We start from the raw sequence: 21942 nt of genomic DNA, 5'->3' as shown, positions 1-21942 counted from the left end.
AAAGTGAAAAAATAGTTGTAGACAGTTACAGCACTATTCCAGGTGGGTTAATGCAGAAAAAAAAACTAGAAGCAACTTAAAATAGAATCTTACACAGAAAGTGTGAGACAACCCCAAGCATGAGCTGCACTTTGTATTTGTTAAAGGAAATAATTTACAAAAACACATCCAAACAAAAACATTAACCTTCTTTTGAGAATTGGGTTTGGGTTTGGCTTTTTTTTTTAACATTATGGATGAACAGTATAAAGGATTCTAGATTTTGAGAGGCATTTGAAAACGATAATCCTAATATTCTGTTTCACTGGTAGCATTCACCGAGGAGCAAGAGTAAATGGTTGAGAACACTCAGGATAAAGTACAATACATACGAGGGACAGGCATGATATGTTACAGCTGTTTCCTGCCATTTCAAAAGCTCTGCTCAAGTGATATGAACACCTTTCTTGCAAAAATCCAGTACTCCATCTTTGCAGTCAGGCAGATTTCTGTGGGAATGACAATTCCATTATCCTTTTGCAAAACTGAAGAAATGTGCGCACAGAAAACAAACAATAAAGCTATGTTTCAGCATTAGAATGGATTTGTTTGGTGCCACAGCTTTGAAGATGCTTCAAACATCTTTAGCAGCTTCATAGACTTCCAGCATTTCTAAAAGACTTAAATGTGTAGTATTTTGTGTCTTCAGTGTATTTACAGAGCTGTAATTCTCCTTCAGGGTTCTGGACACGTTGGCAAATCACTTAAGTGCTGTCAGTTACTGTATATCTCACCATAATCCTGAGATAGAATTAATTCATTATGTCCAGCTTTGAGTATGTACACTGAAGCACATATGAAGTTAAGAAGACATTTAAGGAGTTCCAGTCAATATCTAAGTTCCTTTCAGTAAGTGGCACTAGAATCTTCTAGAAAAAATACACTCTTCCACTGCTACTCCAGAATAATGTTCTGGGCCACTCACATGTCAGGAGACTTCATCTTCTGAAAAACATTTCTGTAGGGAGGGGTAGTGGCTTACTCTGTGTTGTGACTGCTGAACATCACATTAACATTTATTAAATTGTAATACGTAAAAGAATGTCACTGTCATGCGTATATACAAATATTTAGAAAACTGGAGATGTGCAATTAACTTTAACAATTGTTCTTCAGGTTTACAAAGAAGACCTACCTCAGCTGAAACAACAAAGTAAAGAGAAAAACCATTCTGTGCCCTTCCTTAAAAGAGAGCGAGCGCCTGAGGACAGTTTAAAGTTGCAGTTTATACATGGGTAGAGTGATATTAGATAATACTTGTTTTTTCTGATTGTTAAAACATTCCAGCTATTTTAATCAAGTCACATCAGAGCATTTAGCAAAGCATTTTTCGGTGCTTACCCACAACTAATTTGTTGCTAATACTGTGGGTAACGTTTGGAATATCAACCATAGATTTTCTTTTCTTTCAGTTGTGTTTGTTGAGGAACAAGAGATGGTTGTAATACTGTAGCCATATAATAAATAATGCCTCAGCGTTGCATTTTGTAATATTACATTTTATAAAATTACATTTTAAACTACACCTTATGTTTCCCCGAGCAAAGATTCTCTGTTAAGCTGACCACAATAGCTGAGATTGGTAAAAATGCCTGATAGGTTTTTGCTTGAACCCAAGTCCCTGTAAAACTTATTTGGACACAATTATATGTGAATGATATATTCTGTTTGTGAAAATAGTATTAATTTAGGAGTTAAGTTTAAAGTAAACAATGAGAAGATTCATGAATGCCTGCACTTAGTGGGAATATTCTCTCTCTGCCTGTGTGCTGTGATGTTTTTGAGCCTAAGCTGACTCCACAGATGTATTCTATTCAAATTAATGCACCCATTATTTGCACAATTTGTTACACAAAGTACCAGAGTAGTTTTGAAACAGAATATAATTTGTTTTGTCTTTACTTCAGTTATAGAGGCTATGACTGTCGAAATAACTTGTTCTACACGCAGACTGGAGAAGTAGTGTACCATATTGCTGCTGTAGCTGTTGTGTATAACAGGCAGCAGCACACTCAAAGGCTGTACCTCGGTCACGATGACGACATCCTCAGCCTAAGCATTCACCCAGTGAAAGACTATGTTGCCACTGGACAGGTGGGTATTTAGAGGTGATGATCGAGCAAAACATGGAAATAAATTCCCTTTACAGTATATGATTAGGAAGAACGTGTTTCTCTTTGTCCTTCAGTACAGTATGTCCTCCTAAATATGGGTAAGCTGCATATTGTTTCCTATATCCTTGCTAAACTACTGGGGAGTACTGCACTGAAAACTATTTGAGGTTATTATTAAATCATTCCTATATAACAGAAAAACTGCCAATCTTATGCTGTGGCCTTGCAAAAAAATCTTATATTCACTTTGAACCTCTGCTTTCATCCGTAAAATGCAGGTGGTGTATTTTATCTACATCCTAGGGGGTTTTGGAGTTTCCTTAGTCAGTCTCAGTGTTTTTGTACTGTAGTAGCAGTCAAAAGCCTTACTCAGATAAAGGCTGGTTTATGTTCAGCACTCTGCTGATAGCTGGTGCTAAATGATATATTCAATGTATTCATATATATTCATATATCGTGATAAACATGGTACCATTAATATGATACTGAATACTGAGGGTTTAGAGAATACCTACTGGTATTTCTCCAAAAGGAAAGATAGATCTTGAAAAAGATAAAATAGGGTAAGTGGAAAAGTATTTACCTCGGGAGTGTTTTGAAGGTGTGACAGTGCTAATTACTGATACTGGTGCGCTTTGAACTTCTATGAGCAGACATTGCAATTAACCTTCTGTTTAGGTTGGAAGAGATGCTGCTATCCATGTTTGGGACACACAGACACTGAAATGTTTGTCATTGCTCAAAGGCCAGCATCAAAGAGGAGTGTGTGCACTGGATTTTTCAGGTAAGGCACAACCTACGCATTTACCGAAATGATTAATTAAAAAGCAATCCTTATGACATCATCTTAATTTGAATAGCTAGCCAATTTTACAACCGATGCAAATTTTACATGAAAGTCTGCTGACAGTTTTGATAAAAATAGTGTGTAAAGTCGGTTATGGGCCTTTTCTCAGTCGATCAATAGTTGATTTTTGTGATGTCTAATACATAATACCAAGGGTGCAGCGAGGACTGGTGACTCTACGTGGTGATACAATAATTTAAAAGCAGGCAAAATGGAGACTTGAAGTGTATAAATGAGATGGAAATGTGATCTGTAGGCTCATACATTTCTTCAAATTTGCTAACAATTCCCAAATTTTTCATTGATGTTACAGAAGAAGTAAATATGACAAACAGTTGTCTGCTGTTTCTCCTACTTGTCTTTCTGAGATGGATGACCTAAGTTCTCTCAAAGGGTAATTCCTGTGTTCAGCATTGAAAAACATTATCCATATGGTGGTGACTTACATACTTTTGCATCTTTATAAAAGTGCTTAGAAATCAATTCTCCCTTTTTCTACTTAAAAAAAGATTACACTAGCTAAACTATCTTTTTCTTAGCTCTGATTTATTTTTTTTAAATTAAAAGTAATTTATTTCATGTTCTCTTCTCCAGAAATGCAATAAGAATTTATTAGGATATAGGTCACATTTATGAGACAGAACTATATGAAAGAAGTTTTACTTCCACAAAGATAAGTGAGTCCCATCCCATTGCCAGAAAAGGAGCCTTGTTCATCCAAGAGCTGGAATTCGTATGTGAAATTGCTGATCCACTGTGGCATGTAACCTAGCTCTGAAAGTAGATATGGTACCAAAAGAAGAGAAAATGGATAAGGATGATCTAATTGACACAGTGTGCTTAAATGTTAAAAAACTTCTCATTAAGATCCCTAGTTCAACACACATTCGTATATTTAGAAAATACTTATTCTTGGTTTACATTTTTAACAAAAATTCCTGTACAGATAGTAGTACTCTGTGTGTTAGAATCCAAGTCCCTTTATAAAAGCATAAAGAATAAGTTGGCCACAAATTCTGTGGACATAAATGTGTACAAAAATATTAAAGCTCTTTTAAAAAGTAGCAGCCACTGGCATAATTACAGTGTTGCTTTAGGACCTTTTGCATTCCTGACTGACTTTAGGTAAGGTTTTTGGCACAGAGAGGAGCAGGTAGTCGTGCAAATGTGCACCTCGCCATGGGATCAGAGCACCGCTTCGGTCTACTTTGCAGGGAATTTTCACTGTGTTCGTAACAGATATTTCTAAATTAGGTTCAGGTCACTCTATCTGAAGCTTAAAGAAAGAAACCTGAAACTCCAAGATACCTTTTTGGCTGTGCTTGTCTGGCGATCAACTCTGTGCTGCCAGTTCTCTCTGCCCTTACTCACTTGGTAAAGCATCTGCTGCTGGCCGTTACTGGGAACAGTGTACAGGGCTGGGTCAGTGTGGTAGGACCCTTCTGATGATGTTATGAGTCAAAGATTGTAATTGCCTTCATGCAATGTTTGGTTGTGCCCTCTGGTGGCTAATTTAACATCTATAGTTTTGGATATTAATTGGAGTGTATAGCCCATATTACTGCATAAAACCTCCTGTTTCAAGTGAACAAAGTTTAAATTGTATTCTTACCAACAGTATTTTGTCAGCACATTACGTTTACATAATTGAGTTATCCCTAAAACCAATTATTGTCATCAGAATATACAAATACACCTCTTTCTTAAATAATGCATATTACATAATTCATATTTACTATCTTCATAGCATATTATCTCACCGAAACTGTTACAGAATGGTTCTTACCAGCACCTTTGCTTCTCTTTCCTTTCTTATTAACTTTTGTATCTCCTTGTCTGTCTGTCTTTTTTTTTTTTAATAAATTCAGTTTTGATTTCCTGTACTGTTTTTCAATTTCGCTCCTTCCTGCCTACTTGCATCTAGCTCTGTTGCATTCTACAGTGAACTCTTCTCCTCTTTCTGTAATTCCCCTTCTCCTTCTTGACTTTCTTCTCATGGAACTCAGTCGCTAAATATTGTGAGCCCAGTCTAGCTGTGAGGACCTGTTCAGCCTGATGAACTTTGAAGCAGTTGTAATGGAGTAATTTACACCAGTGGCACTCCTTCTGTTCTTGAAGTCAAATATGCTTAAGCACCGAGTCCTCAATATCTGTTAGCTCCTACAAGAAGTAACATTCTCAGATGATTGCTTTTGTTCACTCTCTTGGCCATCTCCCCAGCTCTCTACTTCCTCTAGCTTTAACTTTTCTTCAATTAAAAAATAAACAGATCAGGTAATCAGCTCCTGCTGCAACCTGTGAAGTTCAAATGTCTTGTCATATGCTTCAACAATTGTAGTTTAGTTTTTTAAATTTTTCAAAATTCCACGACAGTAATTTGCCTCTAGTTTGTTAACAATGGTCTTTGTTGTTATTTCATACACGTGGCAAGGATGCCTGGGTACTGCTGAATTACCTCTGATACTCTGTTCTTGCTTTTCTTCCTCTCATTGCCAGTAGTGCTGTGTCTTTCCTGCAGCAGGAGAGACGATAGCCAGCAGTTAATTTTAGCCTTATAATTTTCTATCATATTTATAGTTACATTACATTGCTTATTAACCTTTAGCCACTCATTTCATTATACACTAATGATTCTTGTCACCATTTCAAGTAAAAGAGAAGAAGCATCATCTGATCAGAAATATTTCAAGTAAAATGTAACTTGATTTTGGAGTTTGTGGGCTTTACGAAATTGGCTTTCATTGTTTTGTTTGATCCAGCCTACCTTCCTTGTATGTACACACAGGGATGTTTTGGGTCTGCCTTTGGGAATTTCAATGGTTTGATGGGGAATACAAATAAAGAAAACCTAAAGTACATCAGACAGACAAACATAATAGAAGATCATGAAATCAAAAGAATGCCTTTTCTGTAATAGCCTGTCTTGTAATCATCCACTTAAAAATTAAACAGAAAAATCTTGTGGCCTGTTCTGTCTCTGGTAAGGGTGATGCCGTATTTAAAGTTACCTTAGTTAAGCAAAGGAAGGCTAGGTCATGGGCTAGTAGCGTGCTCTATGGAATCGATGGATTCTGGTTTGACGTGTCATCACGCAGTAGGTATTCATTTTGGTGCTAAGAATGGCACTTGTGGATAAAACTTTCAGCAGATACAGTCATCTGAAGAGGTTGGGCAGGTTGACTGTCTTTCTCAGTTCATTTTTCTAATTCTGTACACAGTCTACTTCAGGAACTGAAGGCCATCAGTGACTCTGAACCCTAATCTCTCAAAGTGTTAGTTCCCTTTTTTGCTTCGTTTATAAAGGGAAATATTTGAAATTTGAAATTCAGTTTGCGATGTATTTGTTATGTTCATTGCCTGTTGTATTTTCAGCTAAAGCCTTAATACCTTTAACATTAAGTATTGCTTCTGTACAGCTGATGGAAAATGTTTGGCATCTGTCGGGCTAGATGATAATCATGCCATTGTGTTTTGGGATTGGAAAAAAGGAGAAAAGCTAGCAACAACCAGGTAAGAATGCATCTCGGTATAAATGTGCCCTGTGATTACGTTTTTCTGAATATCATCCACGTGTTATTGCTTTGTTTATAGAAAACAATAGAACACCTCTCTGAAAACAGAATGGTGTTTCAGAGCAATATGTCCAGATTAAAAACCTTGGGAACTACAGCTTAGTGTTTGGAAATCCTGTGACTATTTCTATCAAGAGTTCCCCAGCCTTTCTGTTAGGATAGCTACATTGGTATCATAGTTCGTTTAAGGATTTTTCAAGTTAAGTTAATATTTTCTCCCAGTTTTATTTCCTGGTTCATGGCAGAAGTCATCAGAGATGTCATATTTTCCTTTATGCATTAGGTGATGTGCTGGGTTCCATCACCATACATAGGCAGATCACTTGTCTAAAAAGAAAAAATTATTCCTGCTAATATAAATAGGTTTTTTGAGGTCTACTGATCTTGGCTTCCTCTGAGCCAGCTTCTTCTGAGATATTTGCTCTTTGCAGTTGCTAACAGAAAGCTTAGCTAATAACCTTGTAGTGAACAAGCCTTTGCAGTGCTTGAAGGGACCAGTATTGGGAAGAGGATTGGATTACAGTTCACATGTTTGCTTTTTTTCTTCTAGAAAATATTGAATTGCAGTATTTTCTTTATACTAACCTAGTCGTACGTGTTAGAAGGATCAAACTGTTTGAGAACCTGGTTTCTGTCTTACCCTCAGGCAAATCAAACGTACCTCTGAGGTCAAGATACTAGAATTGTGTAGAATTAATGTAAACATGGACTTATGCACCAGAAAGGCAAGGAGTTCATTTCATAGACTGTCTGTAGCCATGTAACATCTGGCACTAGTCAGTAGAAATTATTAATATCACTGCAACTAAGTGCTTGTGGAAGATATTTTACTTCTGTTATTATATGGTGATATGTTCTGGAAGAAATTGTAAGATTTTCTCCTGTCATCACTGTCTATTAGTAGTAAACCATTACTGAAGAAATAAACATTTTGGTGTAAGTGGGTGGGCACCATAATCTATATGAGCTATGTAATTTTGTCTCAGCCATCCAGTTTATTAGGCAGCAAGATTTCAATTCCTGTTTAAAATTCCTGATGGAGACCTTGCTTAGCAACAGTGTTATCTGTGTTGCAAAACGTGTCGTTTTCATTTGCTTTGCAATCTTAGCTTTTCTGTCTTCAGGCTCCCAAGCGAAGAAATACCTCATGTATTCCCACAGAGACCTTCTCAGCTCTTAAAAACAAGCCCACGAGGGGCTGTACGGCTCCCTGTCTTTTGTTGCTCACAGAAGAGAGACAAGATTAAGTGCTCAGATCCTTTTTGGTGTATGATACTATATGTACTAAATGTATCTACTATTATTGCTAGTCTATTCCTTTGAAAATATGCGGAGTCCTCACAGAGAGCATGAAAAAAACAGTTTATCTTCTAAAAAGTTTCAATTTAAATTATTGTTTATATTTTAGCAGTGCCTAAAGGCAAGTCCTCCACTGTGGTAAGCACAGTAGGGCATAGAAAGAGAGAGACAAAAACCAAGACAGGAGAGTTTACATCCACATTTTAGACATGACCCTCGTGTGGCCTTAGCAGACAAGAAAAGTAGGAGGACATCTCCTTGTGATCATATACCCACAAGAAGAATTCATCTGAAGGACTAAACCTGAAAAACAAAGTGGGTGTTTGCTGTATACAAACATTCATTACGTTTATTCTGTAGTTATTTTGTATTTATTTTTTCGTGGATATTCTTTTTGCTTAATCTGCTTGGGATTATTTATTTCAGCATGACTTCTCAGTTTTCTTGTCACTATGTTAAGAATATACTCTTATTTATTTGTTTTAATTGCTTACTAGATAAATTGTACAGCTTGTTTTCCTGTCTTGGCTCTACAATCTTCTGTCTAGTTTCATTAAAGTCCTATTGAGCAAGTGTATGCTGTTAGAACCAGAACGTGCCTGAGCTTCTCTCACTAACTGCTCGTGCCTTATGTGCTGATGCAGTGCTGCTCCTATTTGGTCCTAGTGTTTTCTGTTGGTGCACTGCAATCCCGAAGGGAGCTGAAAGGGTCATTGTCAAATTTATTTACGATCTGGATCAGTGACCATCACGCTGTCTTACGTTCTTTGTTCTGTAAGAGCAAATGTCCGGTGCCAGTCCCTTGGAACACAAGGACACAAAAAATACACAGACTTATGTATGAGTTTTGGTCTGACTGTTGCAGGAAATTGGGGTGGAAATGTAGGCTGTGCCGTCCAGATCTCGTGTGTCAGCACTATTCATCCTGTCACACAGATGTACATTTTGTATTTTACAGGACACTTGCACGAGGATGCAATTAGTTTGATTTTGGGCTCAGGGCAGTGCATTTTGCCTGTGTGATAGACACTTCCAAAGAGGCAGTATGACCTGTGTGAGCCGAAAGGCTGGGCATCGTTATAGCAAAGTGGAGGAACAGGAGGAAGAGGAATTGCAAGAAGACGTGCTTCAAATGTCAAAGGCGTAGAGGGCTGGGTTTTGTCTAGACTGATTCACCAAGAGAAAATACTGAAACCCAGAGAGTTATCAGAACCATGTGATCCTTCAGATCTGCTAACCCTCTCAGACAAAAGTGACGTTATCATAGTAGAAAACCTGAAAATTCATATCGAAAGCTAGTGGTTTTTACTTTTGGTGTTTTCTATAACACTGAAATAGCAGCAGTTACTACTTTGCATCTGAGAATATTTTTTGCAATGGTGAAGCTTAAACTTACAAATTCCCATAAATACGTACTCCAACAAGAATAAGTTTAATTACCCAGGAACTAAATTTGAAGGTGTATATGCTGCTGAATGAACTGTTTCCTAAATTATAATTTCATCATTTGTTACTTTATTTTTCCTCTTGAAGCACAGTAGGTTAAAGGCTTCCTTGTTTGTCTTGACAGAGGATTTAAAATATTTACTGAGTTACCCATTTAAATATTTATGTTGCCCTTTATACCTTCTCTTAATTGCATTGACCTTTGCTGCCTGCTTCTTCGTTGTGACTGAAGTGACCTGGAATTCAGTGGGAGACAGTTTTTATTCACCGCATTTCTGTAGTCTAATTCCTATATAATGTATGCTCAAATACATTCTGCCCACTCTGTGGGTCAGAATTCCAAGAGTAAACTCTTGCAAATTGGAAAACCAGCTCTCTGCTTTCTGTGAGGTCGGGTAATGATGGTAGAGATGATGTAGACATAGTCTCTGACTTGACTGCCAGTCCTCATGGTGTTACAGGTCCATGCTGTTGTGTTTGCACCAAGAGTATGACAGTCGTGGTGACGAGATTCTCACTGTTGAAGACTGTGTTTGGTTAGTCCAACATGATGGAATGTCATTTAGTGGGGAACATTAAGTTATCCCTTCCTGCGTTTTTTAATTTTTATTTTTATTGCAGGGGCCATAGAGATAAAATATTTGTAGTGAAGTGTAATCCACATCACGTAGACAAACTAGTCACAGTTGGGATGAAGCACATCAAATTTTGGCAGCAAACAGGTACTGTATTGAATATTTTATATTTAATTTATTTAAGAATGTGTGTGTTTTTAATACATCATGTTCTCAGTTTAAAAATTTGTTTTATTTGTAAAGCAATTTTCTAGTTACCAAAATACTAAAGGAGTGAAAACCTGTCTCTGAATCAGCAAATGTCACAATATTCCTTTCTCTTTGGAAGTCATTTCCAGCTAGCTGTTTTTTAACTTCTGAACAAGCATCCTTGGCTCTCAGAAAACCTGCAGTCCTGTAATTCACTTAGGCAGATTATGCCCCTTGTTGTGAAAATGCCAGCTGGGAGCTAAGAATCTGAGGTGCCTCTGGCACACTGCGAAAACCAGTAGTGTTTGCACTTCAGGAGCTGATGCAACGCCTCAGCAACCCTTCGGTTTCAAGATAGAGCTGTTTTTCAGTCATCAGAGATGACTTCCAGAGATGGAAGCACGTGTTTCAAGGTGCCAGGCTGGAAAGATAAGTCTAAGGATGGGCCTTAAAACACGTGCCTGGGCAAAACAAAAAAGACATCAAGAATCAGGTATTTTGCAGAAGTTCAGTTAAAGCAATTCATATTCTGTTCATTAGGCTAAAAATCATGATATGGTGTCACAAGAATGAAGATATCAAGGTAATATATTTTTCGTATGACACGGGAGTTTTGTTTCCTTTTCTAAATAATGAAAAATGAAAATGTGTTTTTCGTTATTTAAAAACAGGGTAAGATTCTGCAAACTAATAAGCAAAATATTCAGAATGGACGTAGCTATGAGTCTAAACTGTTCTGTCAAACTAACAAAGACAGCAAAGTTGGTTTATGATTGAGGATATTTTTTATTCAGGACTGGATTTTTTTGTTCTTCATAACTTTTAATTGTATACACACTACACGAGTAACTGGTAGAAAGATACCAGAGAGCATCTGTGTGCAAAATTCAGCAAAGGCAGGTGGCACAGGGGCAGCTAAAAGCAGAACTCAAGAGATCTCAAAATTAAATGGTTTTAAGAAGTTCCTATACTTACACTGTACTTTGCAGCATTCAAGTGATTCAGGTGCTCTCAGATTAAAAATTACAGTGTGTTTTTTCTTACATTTTTTGTGTTTAGGTTATTTTTGTAGTAATTAAATAGCCTTGCATTACTGTTTGCCAAATTCTGTTACAAGACTTTGCATTAAGCAGTATCTTGCTTCAAGAATAGTCTCTTTGCAATAAAAATGGTATATTTTGAATTAAGATTTGCTCTCTGGTGGAATTTGGGCTGTCAGTCTGGTGTTAACTGTGAAATACATGATGACTTGACTCAAGGACACCACTGCCTGTATTATTTTGTAATTGTATGTGTATTTTTGTCTACAAGCACTCGATTCATGGGCACATACGGCTACTTCTGCTTTCTGAACCCAAGCAAGGCTGTGGCAGTTTGGTTCCCTGGCAATCAGAAGAGAAGCAAATCCTGCAGAACTGCTGTCAAATTGTCAGGTTGCCAGTGGACAACTAAACCAAACCTCTAGTGTCTCATGTAGTCACCTCTAAAGAGATAAAGCTTGGCAGGAGCTTGTCAGGCTGTTCTGAGCGAAAAGCATTCTGCCAGTGAATTTATCATTCACTTGGAAATAACAATCTGGGAAATAGAGCCTGTACTGCCTCAAAACTGTCGTTATGAGGTTGACTTTCTTTTATGTTGTTTTCCCTTTCTGCACTATGTTTTCAGTATTTCTATTATCTATTATGTCTTAGGCAATCACAAGAGATGATGGGGTCAAGACATCTGTCCTTGCCAGCACTATGGTTGCAAACCAAAATATGAAGACTTACTTTTGTTTATATTGCAGGTGGAGGCTTTACATCAAAACGAGGAACATTTGGCACTACTGGAAAACTGGAAACTATGATGAGTGTTTCGTATGGGCGAATAGAAGATCTGGTTTTCTCTGGTGCTGCTACTGGAGACATTTTTATCTGGAAGGATACTCTGTTGCTTAAGACAGTGAAAGCCCATGATGGGCCTGTATTTGCCATGCATGCACTGGACAAGGTATTTATCGTCTCATGTCATCTTTATTATTTTAGTTGCAATTCTGCATTTTAGAAGTGTGTGACTGACATATCTTCCAACGAGGTTACTCGGGTTTTGAACACGTGTGTGTAAGCAATACATCTTTCTACGTCGCACTAACGTTGAAGATGCTTTGACAAACAAAACCATAACACAAAACAAGTTGCACCGGATGAATCTGAATGTGATTAAAATCACAAAACCAACATTAATGAGTTCTGTTATTTAACAGACACGTATTTGTAAGCACCATGCTGTATGTGCTTGTTACCTGACCAATAGCTTTCTGACCTCTAAATATGCAGAATGTGTTTCTCACTGTGCTCGTGCATGTCATTTTCATATTTGTAAACCACAGGAGAGTAACAGGTAACGTTTGTTGCCTCTCCAAAAATATTGTTGCATTATCAGTTTCCAAAACATGAAACATAATTTTTTTAACAATACTATCACTGTATCTTAAGCAAGCTAGGCTTCAAATATCCAAAGGCTTTGTTTTCCTGAGTTAATTAATCCAGATATCAAAACTGTTTTCCTTCAGTTGCATCAATAAATCTTTAGAAGAAACTATGGCAAAATACATTACTGACATCACATAAATGAGGTTGGAACAAAGTTTTGCCAACTACTGGCAATTTGAAGATGTTGATGGTGGAATATCCTTTTTGAGAGTGTAGTTTCAACTTTAAAAGTATAGCATGAGAAGAAGAATATTAGCTATTCACATTTTTATATATCAAGGTCAGTTAAGATCCCTGTGGCTCAATGCTTTCTGGCCCTAATTGATTGTTCTGAGCTTTTCCATCAATTTTTCTATTTGATCTTGGCACTCTATCTTCTGAGCATCCTCTTCACTTACGTTTTTGTTGGTTAGTTAGTTATGCTGTGTTTTGCACTCACTTGGCACAGATGAAGAGAATCTACCAAGGGAATTCATCAAAGAATCTGTCCCTATGCGCCATTAGAACTTAGTTTGAAGCATCTGTTAAGTCCATTGAATTTGGAATAACTTGAGAAACTGTTACTACCAACTACTGCTTCTTCTGAGGATGAAGCATATATTTTTCCATAGCTTATTTCCACATGCAGAAAAACGTTGCAGTCCAACATTTTTATTTACAATAGTACGCACTCCGCATGGTTATAAGTCTTTCTAAGCCTGGAAAAGCAACCCTCTAAACCTATTCCACTTCTATTTTTTCCTCAGAGGTACAGGCTCCAGTATTTTTAATTGGAGACATGAACAAAATGCAGGGGAGAATTTATACTGCCTTTGGACATGTCTTTTTAAATATTAATACGTGAGCGCTGACGTTTGTGTATGTTTTCATACTGTGATCATACAGGGCTTTGTAACTGGTGGAAAAGATGGAATTGTGGCACTTTGGGATGATATGTTTGAAAGGTGTCTGAAGACGTACGCAATTAAAAGAGCAGCACTATCTGCCAGTTCTAAAGGTATATTTTTAGTGTGTTTTCATGAGGTCTATATGCATGAAGGCTGGTAAAATGGCAGTAATAGGTGTCAAATCTGACCAGAGCACAAAGGGAACAATAACATCCTACTTGCCACTCGGTGCTGGAATTTTCTGTTTTGATTGATACAAGTTGTATTTCACGCAATCTTTGCCATTTATAGTTTGTGCTGCTGTTTCCTCCTCTATTCTGTGACATTTGGCTTTGCTTTCACTGATGAAATGACTTTAAAAAATGTCATAAGCCTGTGGGTCTGACTGTTCCAAAATCTGTGTAGCAGCTAAGCTTCCTCAGCTGGCCAAATTCCATGGAGTGAGACCAGGGTCCCTATGAGTTGGAAAGACCTGTTACGTTGTGCTTCCCTAGGCACCAGTGTGGAAGTCTGTAAAGTGATATTCACAGATAACCACGGAATTAATGTCCATGTTGCTGGAGCACCTTGTAAACTCTCACTGTTAAAGCAGTCTGCGGTTGATATTGTCACAGTACAGCCTTGCACGAGCTCCCCTCCTTGGAACTCTTACTTAAATCCATGGATTATCTGGTAGTTTGAGCAGGCCAAGTGTATCTCATGTTTCATGATTTTAAACAGGTTTTAATTATAGGTGATATAAGACGTATAAATTATAGGTGAGAGGAGGCTCTTTTTGATATCACAATGAAAACCTCCAATTAATATCTTTGTGTTCTTCAGGTTTACTCTTAGAAGACAATCCATCTATTCGAGCCATCAGTTTAGGACATGGGCATATACTGGTGGGAACGAAAAATGGAGAGATACTTGAAATTGATAAAAGTGGCCCTATGACTCTACTTGTTCAGGTACTATATGGATCTTCCATATCAAAATATTTCCTGTAGAAATACAAGGCATTGTAAGATTTTCCTAGTCGTTTTCATTCTGTTTTCATTTATCCTGTTGGCTACCATTCCTTTCCTTGTTCAGGCAGAGGTTGATGCTTTCTTATGTAAATGACTTTGAGATTGCTGTGGACTACAGAATTCAGAAGGTTAAACAAATGGTCTGTTGAGTTCAAAGGCTGATGAGACATTTTATGCATTTTTTAGACCTTTTAGTGTAGAACCCAACATAAAAATGCAGTTGACATTGCATGTGTTGCAAAGCAAAAAGGGACCTTTTTGCAAGACAAAATACTTTGCGAAGTTTGGTTAAAAAATTTTTCGTGTATAGGTCCACTGATATATTTGATGTTGCTTTGGTTTAGTGTCTTGAATAACCTTGATGTCTATATGTAAAAATTTTATGTATCATTTACTGAGTTACGATTTGTCCAGTTTTTATTTTTTGTTTTCTATGACTGACTAAATTAACATGGATTTTTACAAAATATTGCCTCTGGTATTTTTCTTTCCAGTTAATTCTCATCACATAAAGTGATCTTTCAATTTTATCTTGCCTGCATGACAGCCTTGCTAACCTATATGTGCAAAGTTGTATAGGTTATTTAATTTGTTCACTAATTTGGAATTGCAGTCTCATCCTAATATAGTTCCCTTCACATGAGTAGTAATGTTGTGAGATAGTAAAATTACCCAATTGCTGTGAGTTTTCTGATAAAGGGAAGTGTTGTAATTGTCATCCAGCTTCAATTACATGCTTGCATGCATCAACTAGAGGCAGAATAGAAAATACGTAAAGTGTCATCAAGATGTCATGACAGTTCCTTCCCTTTTTCTTTTAGTGGTGTTTTTCCACCTCAAAAAAATGCCAGTTAGTAAACTGAAATCCAGATTAAGAATAGTAAGAAATGATTTAACCTTGAAATACAGTGCCAGCAAGCTGTATGCAAGTTGACAGAGATCTAGGAAAAGCAGGAAGGGTGATTAAAAAGTTTGAAAACTGAGTTCTGAGGAGAGATTGAAAGAACTAAGTATGTGTATGTTGGGCAAACAAATTCTGCAGGATCTGAAAAGTTACATAAACCTTGAAGACAGATTAGCCCATATGAGGGTTTCAGGATAAAGTCCTGTTTGGGGCATAACTGTTTCCTGTTCATTTCAAGTCTTGGAAGAGAGAACATTGAAAGGACAGGAATTGCAGCTAGTAGTAGCGGAGGAGGCCATGGAAGAGTGTATTTTAGATGTTTATCAGAGGAAACAGACCAGACATTCAGGTCTCTTTGAATGTGGAAAATTTTTGAGAGGAGATGTGAAAGCCTGATTGCCTGAGACTTGTAAGAGGAGGCAGGGCAAGTGCTAGAACATATTATATAGACACAAATGCATTATTTTCTCTTATATTGAATGATTTCCTTCAGGGACATATGGAAGGAGAAGTCTGGGGCTTGGCAGCTCATCCTCTCTTGCCTGTCTGTGCAACAGTGAGTGATGATAAAACGCTACGGATCTGGGAACTTTCATCCCAGCATCGCATGCTGGCAGTGAGGAAACTCAAAAAAGGTAATTCTCATTTGGCCACACACTGTGACAGTCATGATCCTATTTCTGTACAGTTCCGTCTCTGCGTTCAGCGTGGATCACAGGCAGTAATTAGGCAGGAAGAGGACACAGTCGTTAGGAAATTGGAAGCATAGGAAGTAAATTGTCTTTGGCATGTGTCAAGTCAATGAAAGGGTAGAAAGAAAAAGGATTATAATCTATTGTAATGAATAATAATAAATGAACTTTAATTATTTTCCTCTGATTCCAAGGGGAACGAGTTGACCTAAGAATCATTTTCCTTCCTGAGGATACTCAAGGCCAGCATATTTGTTGCTGACATTAAAAAGTTTCCTTATAAATACAAATGTAAAATTTTCGGCATGTTAAATGCAATCAGCCTTCAGTAGCAATATGAACTTCACATGTTACACCAACTTCTCTGAAAATGAACAGTTTTCCTGCCCTCTCCTCTGTATAAAAGTAGAAGAGCTATGTTGAGACCCTGCCTTCTCAAAATTGCTCTTCTTTCGTTTACTCGTTCGTATCCTTCAGGAAATTTGATGGTATAAATTCAACATACTTCGTTTTCAGTGACAGATGCAGAGCACAGGGACTCTAACTGGCTGAGGGAAACAGTCAAATCTTTTGGAGATCTGAACTCAGGGACAGATGGGGATAGCTGTATGAGAGAGTATGGTCAGAAATAACGTTGAGGCAAAAAGTAAGTGGAGGGAGTGTAGTACATCGCTGTTCTAAATATGCTGCACCTGGAAGGAGCCATTGTTCAGTCATAATGAAAAAGCTTTCAAGTAGTATCCCTGAAAGACGTGTCGTTATTCTGCCCGTAATGAGTCTTTCAATTTTTCATCTGGATTTCCGTTCTGTGTGGTTTGGGGTTTTTTGGTTTGGTTTTGATGTTGTTTTTGTTTTAAATTGGTGTGTTTAGAACATAGTTGGGAGGTTGTATTTGCACCTAAACCCTTTTCAAGACTGATCAAATCACTGTTGTCAACTCAAGAACAGCCTATGCAGAGGGTACGGTCCCATTTAGTAGAACGTTAATCCTCGCCCTCCTATCACATGTTTGTGTTAGTAAATAACAAATCTATTTTAAAAGCATACACTTGATGTAAAAACCTTTCAGTTGCAGTTTATGGATGGTGCTCTCAATCTCGAGTTTGTAAGGTTTACGATACTCCTTTCCATTTTCTTTTGTAGGTGGACGATGCTGTGCCTTTTCTCCTGATGGGAAAGCCTTGGCTGTAGGGCTGAACGATGGGAGTTTTCTAGTGGTAAACGCTGACACTGTCGAAGACATGGTCTCTTTTCACCACAGAAAGGAAATGATCTCAGATATAAAGTTTTCACGAGGTATAATCAGATGATAAGGTGAAAAGGCAGTGTTTATCTTCCAGTCTGTTTTCCTCCTCTAGACAAAAGATTGAATGTGCAGCAGGTAGACTGGCTTTGTGTGCGCTCCGTGCATTTAAATACTTTACAATTCTATTGTTGTATGCAGCCTAGTATAATGGGGCCCACCTCTAACTGGTGCACCACAGTAGTAAAAATGCATAACAATAATAATTATAACGTGTACGCCTTTAATGACCTCAGTGTGTCTTCTTTACAGAATCAGGAAAGTACCTGGCTGTGGCTTCCCATGATAATTTTGTAGATATTTACAACGTACTCACCAGCAAAAGAGTTGGCATTTGCAAAGGCGCATCTAGCTACATCACACACATTGACTGGGACTCAAGAGGTAAAATGCTTCACCAGAGGTACAGATTTAAATTGCCTGTGAAATGGAATATCAGCAGACTGTTCTCGTACCAGTTACTCAGATGAGCTGTAGCTACTAACGCCAATGGTTTTTCAACATCAAGCACCATCTGGGTTCAGTGCAATTGCATTTGTTGGTGGAACTCATCCTCACTTGTGGCATTTGTACCACCATACGTGGCACTTCACTGCTGACAACATGTGACTAAAATGTCACTTATAAACATAATACTGCTTTTCTTTGCCCTGTTCTTTTTATGATTTTGTAGTGTGTGGCACACTTTTCTTTTCCACCTTTTATGTCCAATTTCCTTTCTTCTTTGCTGAGCAGTACCTGGCAATCACTGCAATGACATTAGAGAACGTTATTGTCACAACTAATTAAGTCTAGCAGGATCCATAATGAGCTTGTGCAGATAAGCCTTCCAGACCTAATATGATTCTGTGTGGAACCACCTGTGTGTCTGAGCCCTGCTTCCCCTGTTGCACTAGTCCCAAAACTGAAAATTCTTTGTGTCCGTAATGGTATTTATTGGAAACTCTGACTGAGCTCCCAGCTGTAAAGGATTAATATACTAAATTGTATAGCCTGTTTCACACAGGTGCTGTCAGTGATTCCAGCAAGCTGGATACAGCTCGTGTAACAAACGGCCAGACGCCCTGTCAAAAGCAGCGTTGGAACTGCACTAGTTCATATCAGTTGAAAATCTTGTCCAGTGTTTCCCAGTAAAAGAGTACTTTCCCTGGAAGTGATGCAGTTTAGATATTGTAGAACTGCTGTTAGGATAATAAATCCCCACTAGTATAGTTGCTATGATTTGAAAAATTCAGAAAATACCTTTAATTTTCTTATATTGGAAATATTGTAAAACTGAATTTGAGAGCATCTTTTGCTGCTGCTTCCACAAATACTTGCCAACGTACTATCCATTGCATACTGGATTATCTTCCTAATACCACAGTGTTTGTATGGGTATGGTAAACTCCATACTCTAGGACAGTTTGGTGTCTAGCTGCACTAAGTGGCACTGCAAAATAGACAGGAGCTTACAGTGTTTTTTAACTTTTGGCAAAGCTGTCTTGCAAAATTATGAGAGTTAATAGCATACACTTTTGTTCTTCTTATTCTCCATTATCCTGATGATGAAAACACAAGCAAAATATTTCTTATCAGAAGAAAGCGATTTGCTGCGAGATAGTAATTTTTTAAGCATGTTGGATGGTATTTAAAATATTACTTCTGCAGTGAATCGGGAGTACAGGATTCTGATGAGAGTGGTTCTAAGCATGTTTTACTGTTGCTATGAATAACTCTCTGGAGAATTTCTTATCTTACCCCCAGAAATCTCTTCATTCAATCAAAACAAAGTTCATAGTGTTCCTAATAATGAATAAGGTTCATAATAAACTCTTATTTCGTATCCAGGAAAGTTATTGCAAGTCAATTCTGGTGCCAAAGAACAACTATTTTTTGAAGCACCAAGGGGGAAAAGGCATATTATAAGAATTGCTGAGGTACGAATTATGCTTACTGGATTTTTTACTGTGAAAGTTACTTTTCTAGACTGTTGAAAATTAACATGTTTTGCCTTCACGTGGTGTTTTTTTTCCTTTTAAAATACTATATTTACACTGGTTAGAATTAGAAGTATTTAATCATTCTGTAGAGTGTCTTTCCTAGAATTCGTAAATGGTAGAACTTGCGAGTTTCTGTTTGTATTTCTGAATTTATTTTGGTTTGTCTAATAGTCATTTCCCATAACCCCCTTTCCTGAGCAATCGCCTGTTTTCGGTGTAATCAGTGTGCATATAGGTTATAAACCATTTTTAGATAGTATGACTTGGCTTTGAAGGATGTTGATTATTTGTGACACGTAACTCTTTTACGAAATTGCCAATGTTTAGCACCTCAGAAAATCTTTTAGGAGATTTGTATCCAAATCATGCTCTACCTTGGGAAAGTGGGGATGTTTAAAGTTTTAAGCCTTTTGATGAAGATATGGGAACAGTGAACACTTTCTAAAAACACTAAAAAAAAAAGCAAACATAGAAAAATATACAAGTGAAAGTAGTGTTGTTAAGTACTGAGATGACTTCTGTTGGGGAAATTTTGATTGCAGATAGAGAAGATTGAGTGGGACACCTGGACGTGTGTTCTTGGTCCTACTTGTGAAGGAATTTGGCCCATGCACAGTGACGTCACCGTCGTAAACGCAGCTAGTCTTACAAAAGACAGAACACTGTTAGCTACAGGAGATGATTTTGGTTTCGTCAAGCTTTTTTCATACCCAGTGAAGGTAAGAAGTGTGTTTATTTCTGTGATTAGAAACTGTGCAAGAAAAGGAATTAAGGAGGACGCTGTTCGCGGTGTGTCAGACTGCTAATGTGTAAATTCTTTGTGCTACAGGGCCAACGTGCCAAATTCAAGAAGTACGTGGGTCACAGCGCACAGGTGACCAACGTGCGGTGGTTACACAATGATTCTGTGCTGCTGACTGTAGGTGGTGCTGATACAGCTCTGATGATCTGGACCAGAGAATTTTTGGGCATTCAGGAGAGTAAGCTGGTGGATAGTGAAGAATCAGACACAGATGCAGAAGAAGATGGAGGTAAAAAGGATGGGATGAAACATGTCTTTAGTCTTCATTCCCCAGAGACTTACATAGGCCTTTAACTTGAAGTGGGCTAGAAACTTTAGTTCAGCGTAGGGAGAGCTTGGTGTGGGATTCGTTTCCTTCCTTTTGTTGGTGCAGATCATCTTGTTTTCTGCTCTTCCACTATAAACAAGGGTAGTTTGTTTTATTTTGTGTTTTGTTTTTTCTAAGGTTATGATAGTGATGTTGCAAGAGAAAAAGCAATTGACTATACCACTAAGATCTACGCAGTGAGCATCCGAGAAATGGAAGGGACAAAACCACATCAGCAGCTGAAGGAAGTTTCAGTAGAAGAGAGGTATGTCACACACAGGCATTCGTTTCCAAGTGTACATTGCGTTCTTTTGAATCTCTTTTCAACTAAAATAAATCCTTAGAAATAAGACAGGAATCTTAAAATTCACAAGATAACATTTAAAACGGTGTTCGTAGGGTACAACGTGTCAATGTGATGGAGAAAAACGTGTAAGTAAAGCACCTGTGAGTGTTGTGTTGTCTTCTGCTGTTCACATGAGCAGTTACATTCCTTCCCAGTTGGTGTGTGTAGCTGTACCTACATCTGCAGCAGGGAGTTTGTGACAGGGTGAGCTGGTCAGTACTTTGTAAAGGCCCTTGGTGATGTTTTCCTTGAAAGCTTTTCAGTTGCTTACAATTGCGTCAGGTTGTTGCTGTTAAAGCTGGCGCATGTTGGCCTTAGGCTGAATTATTCTGGGAAAGAATAAACTGGAAGGAGGATAGCATTGGAGAGGACAGTGAAGAAAGAAGGTGAGAGCTAAGCGTAGAGGGTGAGGTCCAGTGAAATGCATGGCCGAGGGGAGTGGGTGAGAAAACACTCTGACTGGGACAGAACAGGAATGTCCATAACCAGTAAAGTCCATTCCCCTTTGTAGTCTGAAACAGTGAATCTACACCTGTGAATCCAGTTGATGACTCAGCTGTGAATCCATGCAGTATCTTGTGATAGAATTTCCTTTTATAAGTGGCCATTCTTTTATCCTGAGTTTTCTTGCTCTTGCCCAGCATTGGGCACCGACAAAAAGGACTGCTGTGGGTCAACCCGCAGAAAGAATTGAAGCTGTGTTTGCCCTCAGATTACCCAGCACACACAGCTAGTAGCAATGCCAGTAGTGTGATGGCATCTTGTTCTCCTTGCAGGGATCCCACCCGAGTTGGAGAACGGGGTACGTGGTCCTTGGGGAATACAAGGGGTGCAGAAGTAAGCGCTGGTGCACCGTAGGGTCCCTGCTGCAGGTGTTGCAAAAGATGAGCTATGTGTGAAAAGGGGATGGGATGGCAGGAAGGGAGTGCTCTGGAGCCTGGGGGTTGCTGCCTCCCTGCTGCTCCTGCTCCTCTCACAGACCTTCCTGGTGATGGCTGGCAAACAGAACGGTTTTACCGGCAGCCTCCGACTGTGCGTGCCATGTTTCCTGCTGTCGGCCGAGAGAAGTGTGGCTGAACTTGCACAAAAACTGCGTGCTCGCAGCTGCAAGAGGAGATCATTTAAGCAGTTCTTTAAACAGGCACGTAGCACACAAT

General features: G+C 38.3%; 1 protein-coding gene across 2 annotated transcripts in view; it reads left to right on the top strand.

The window, feature by feature from the left end:
* EML6 (EMAP like 6) overlaps nucleotides 1–21942 on the top strand; it is a 113886-nt gene that overhangs the window by 65440 nt on the left and 26504 nt on the right. For both annotated transcript variants that reach the window (XM_086631152.1, XM_086631151.1), the window contains exons 13-27: nucleotides 1156–1274; nucleotides 1947–2133; nucleotides 2832–2937; nucleotides 6417–6510; nucleotides 9939–10039; nucleotides 11868–12070; nucleotides 13438–13549; nucleotides 14262–14389; nucleotides 15847–15988; nucleotides 17189–17341; nucleotides 17601–17732; nucleotides 19179–19267; nucleotides 19873–20049; nucleotides 20160–20361; nucleotides 20578–20704. In XM_086631152.1, the coding sequence (XP_086487278.1) occupies nucleotides 1156–1274; nucleotides 1947–2133; nucleotides 2832–2937; nucleotides 6417–6510; nucleotides 9939–10039; nucleotides 11868–12070; nucleotides 13438–13549; nucleotides 14262–14389; nucleotides 15847–15988; nucleotides 17189–17341; nucleotides 17601–17732; nucleotides 19179–19267; nucleotides 19873–20049; nucleotides 20160–20361; nucleotides 20578–20704 (2072 nt within the window). The remainder of the gene's footprint in view (nucleotides 1–1155; nucleotides 1275–1946; nucleotides 2134–2831; nucleotides 2938–6416; nucleotides 6511–9938; nucleotides 10040–11867; nucleotides 12071–13437; nucleotides 13550–14261; nucleotides 14390–15846; nucleotides 15989–17188; nucleotides 17342–17600; nucleotides 17733–19178; nucleotides 19268–19872; nucleotides 20050–20159; nucleotides 20362–20577; nucleotides 20705–21942) is intronic.

This window comes from Tauraco erythrolophus, chromosome 2, assembly GCF_009769465.1.
Source record: "Tauraco erythrolophus isolate bTauEry1 chromosome 2, bTauEry1.pri, whole genome shotgun sequence".
Classification (NCBI taxonomy): Eukaryota; Metazoa; Chordata; class Aves; order Musophagiformes; family Musophagidae; genus Tauraco; species Tauraco erythrolophus.
This window is presented reverse-complemented; position numbering and strand designations above follow the sequence as displayed.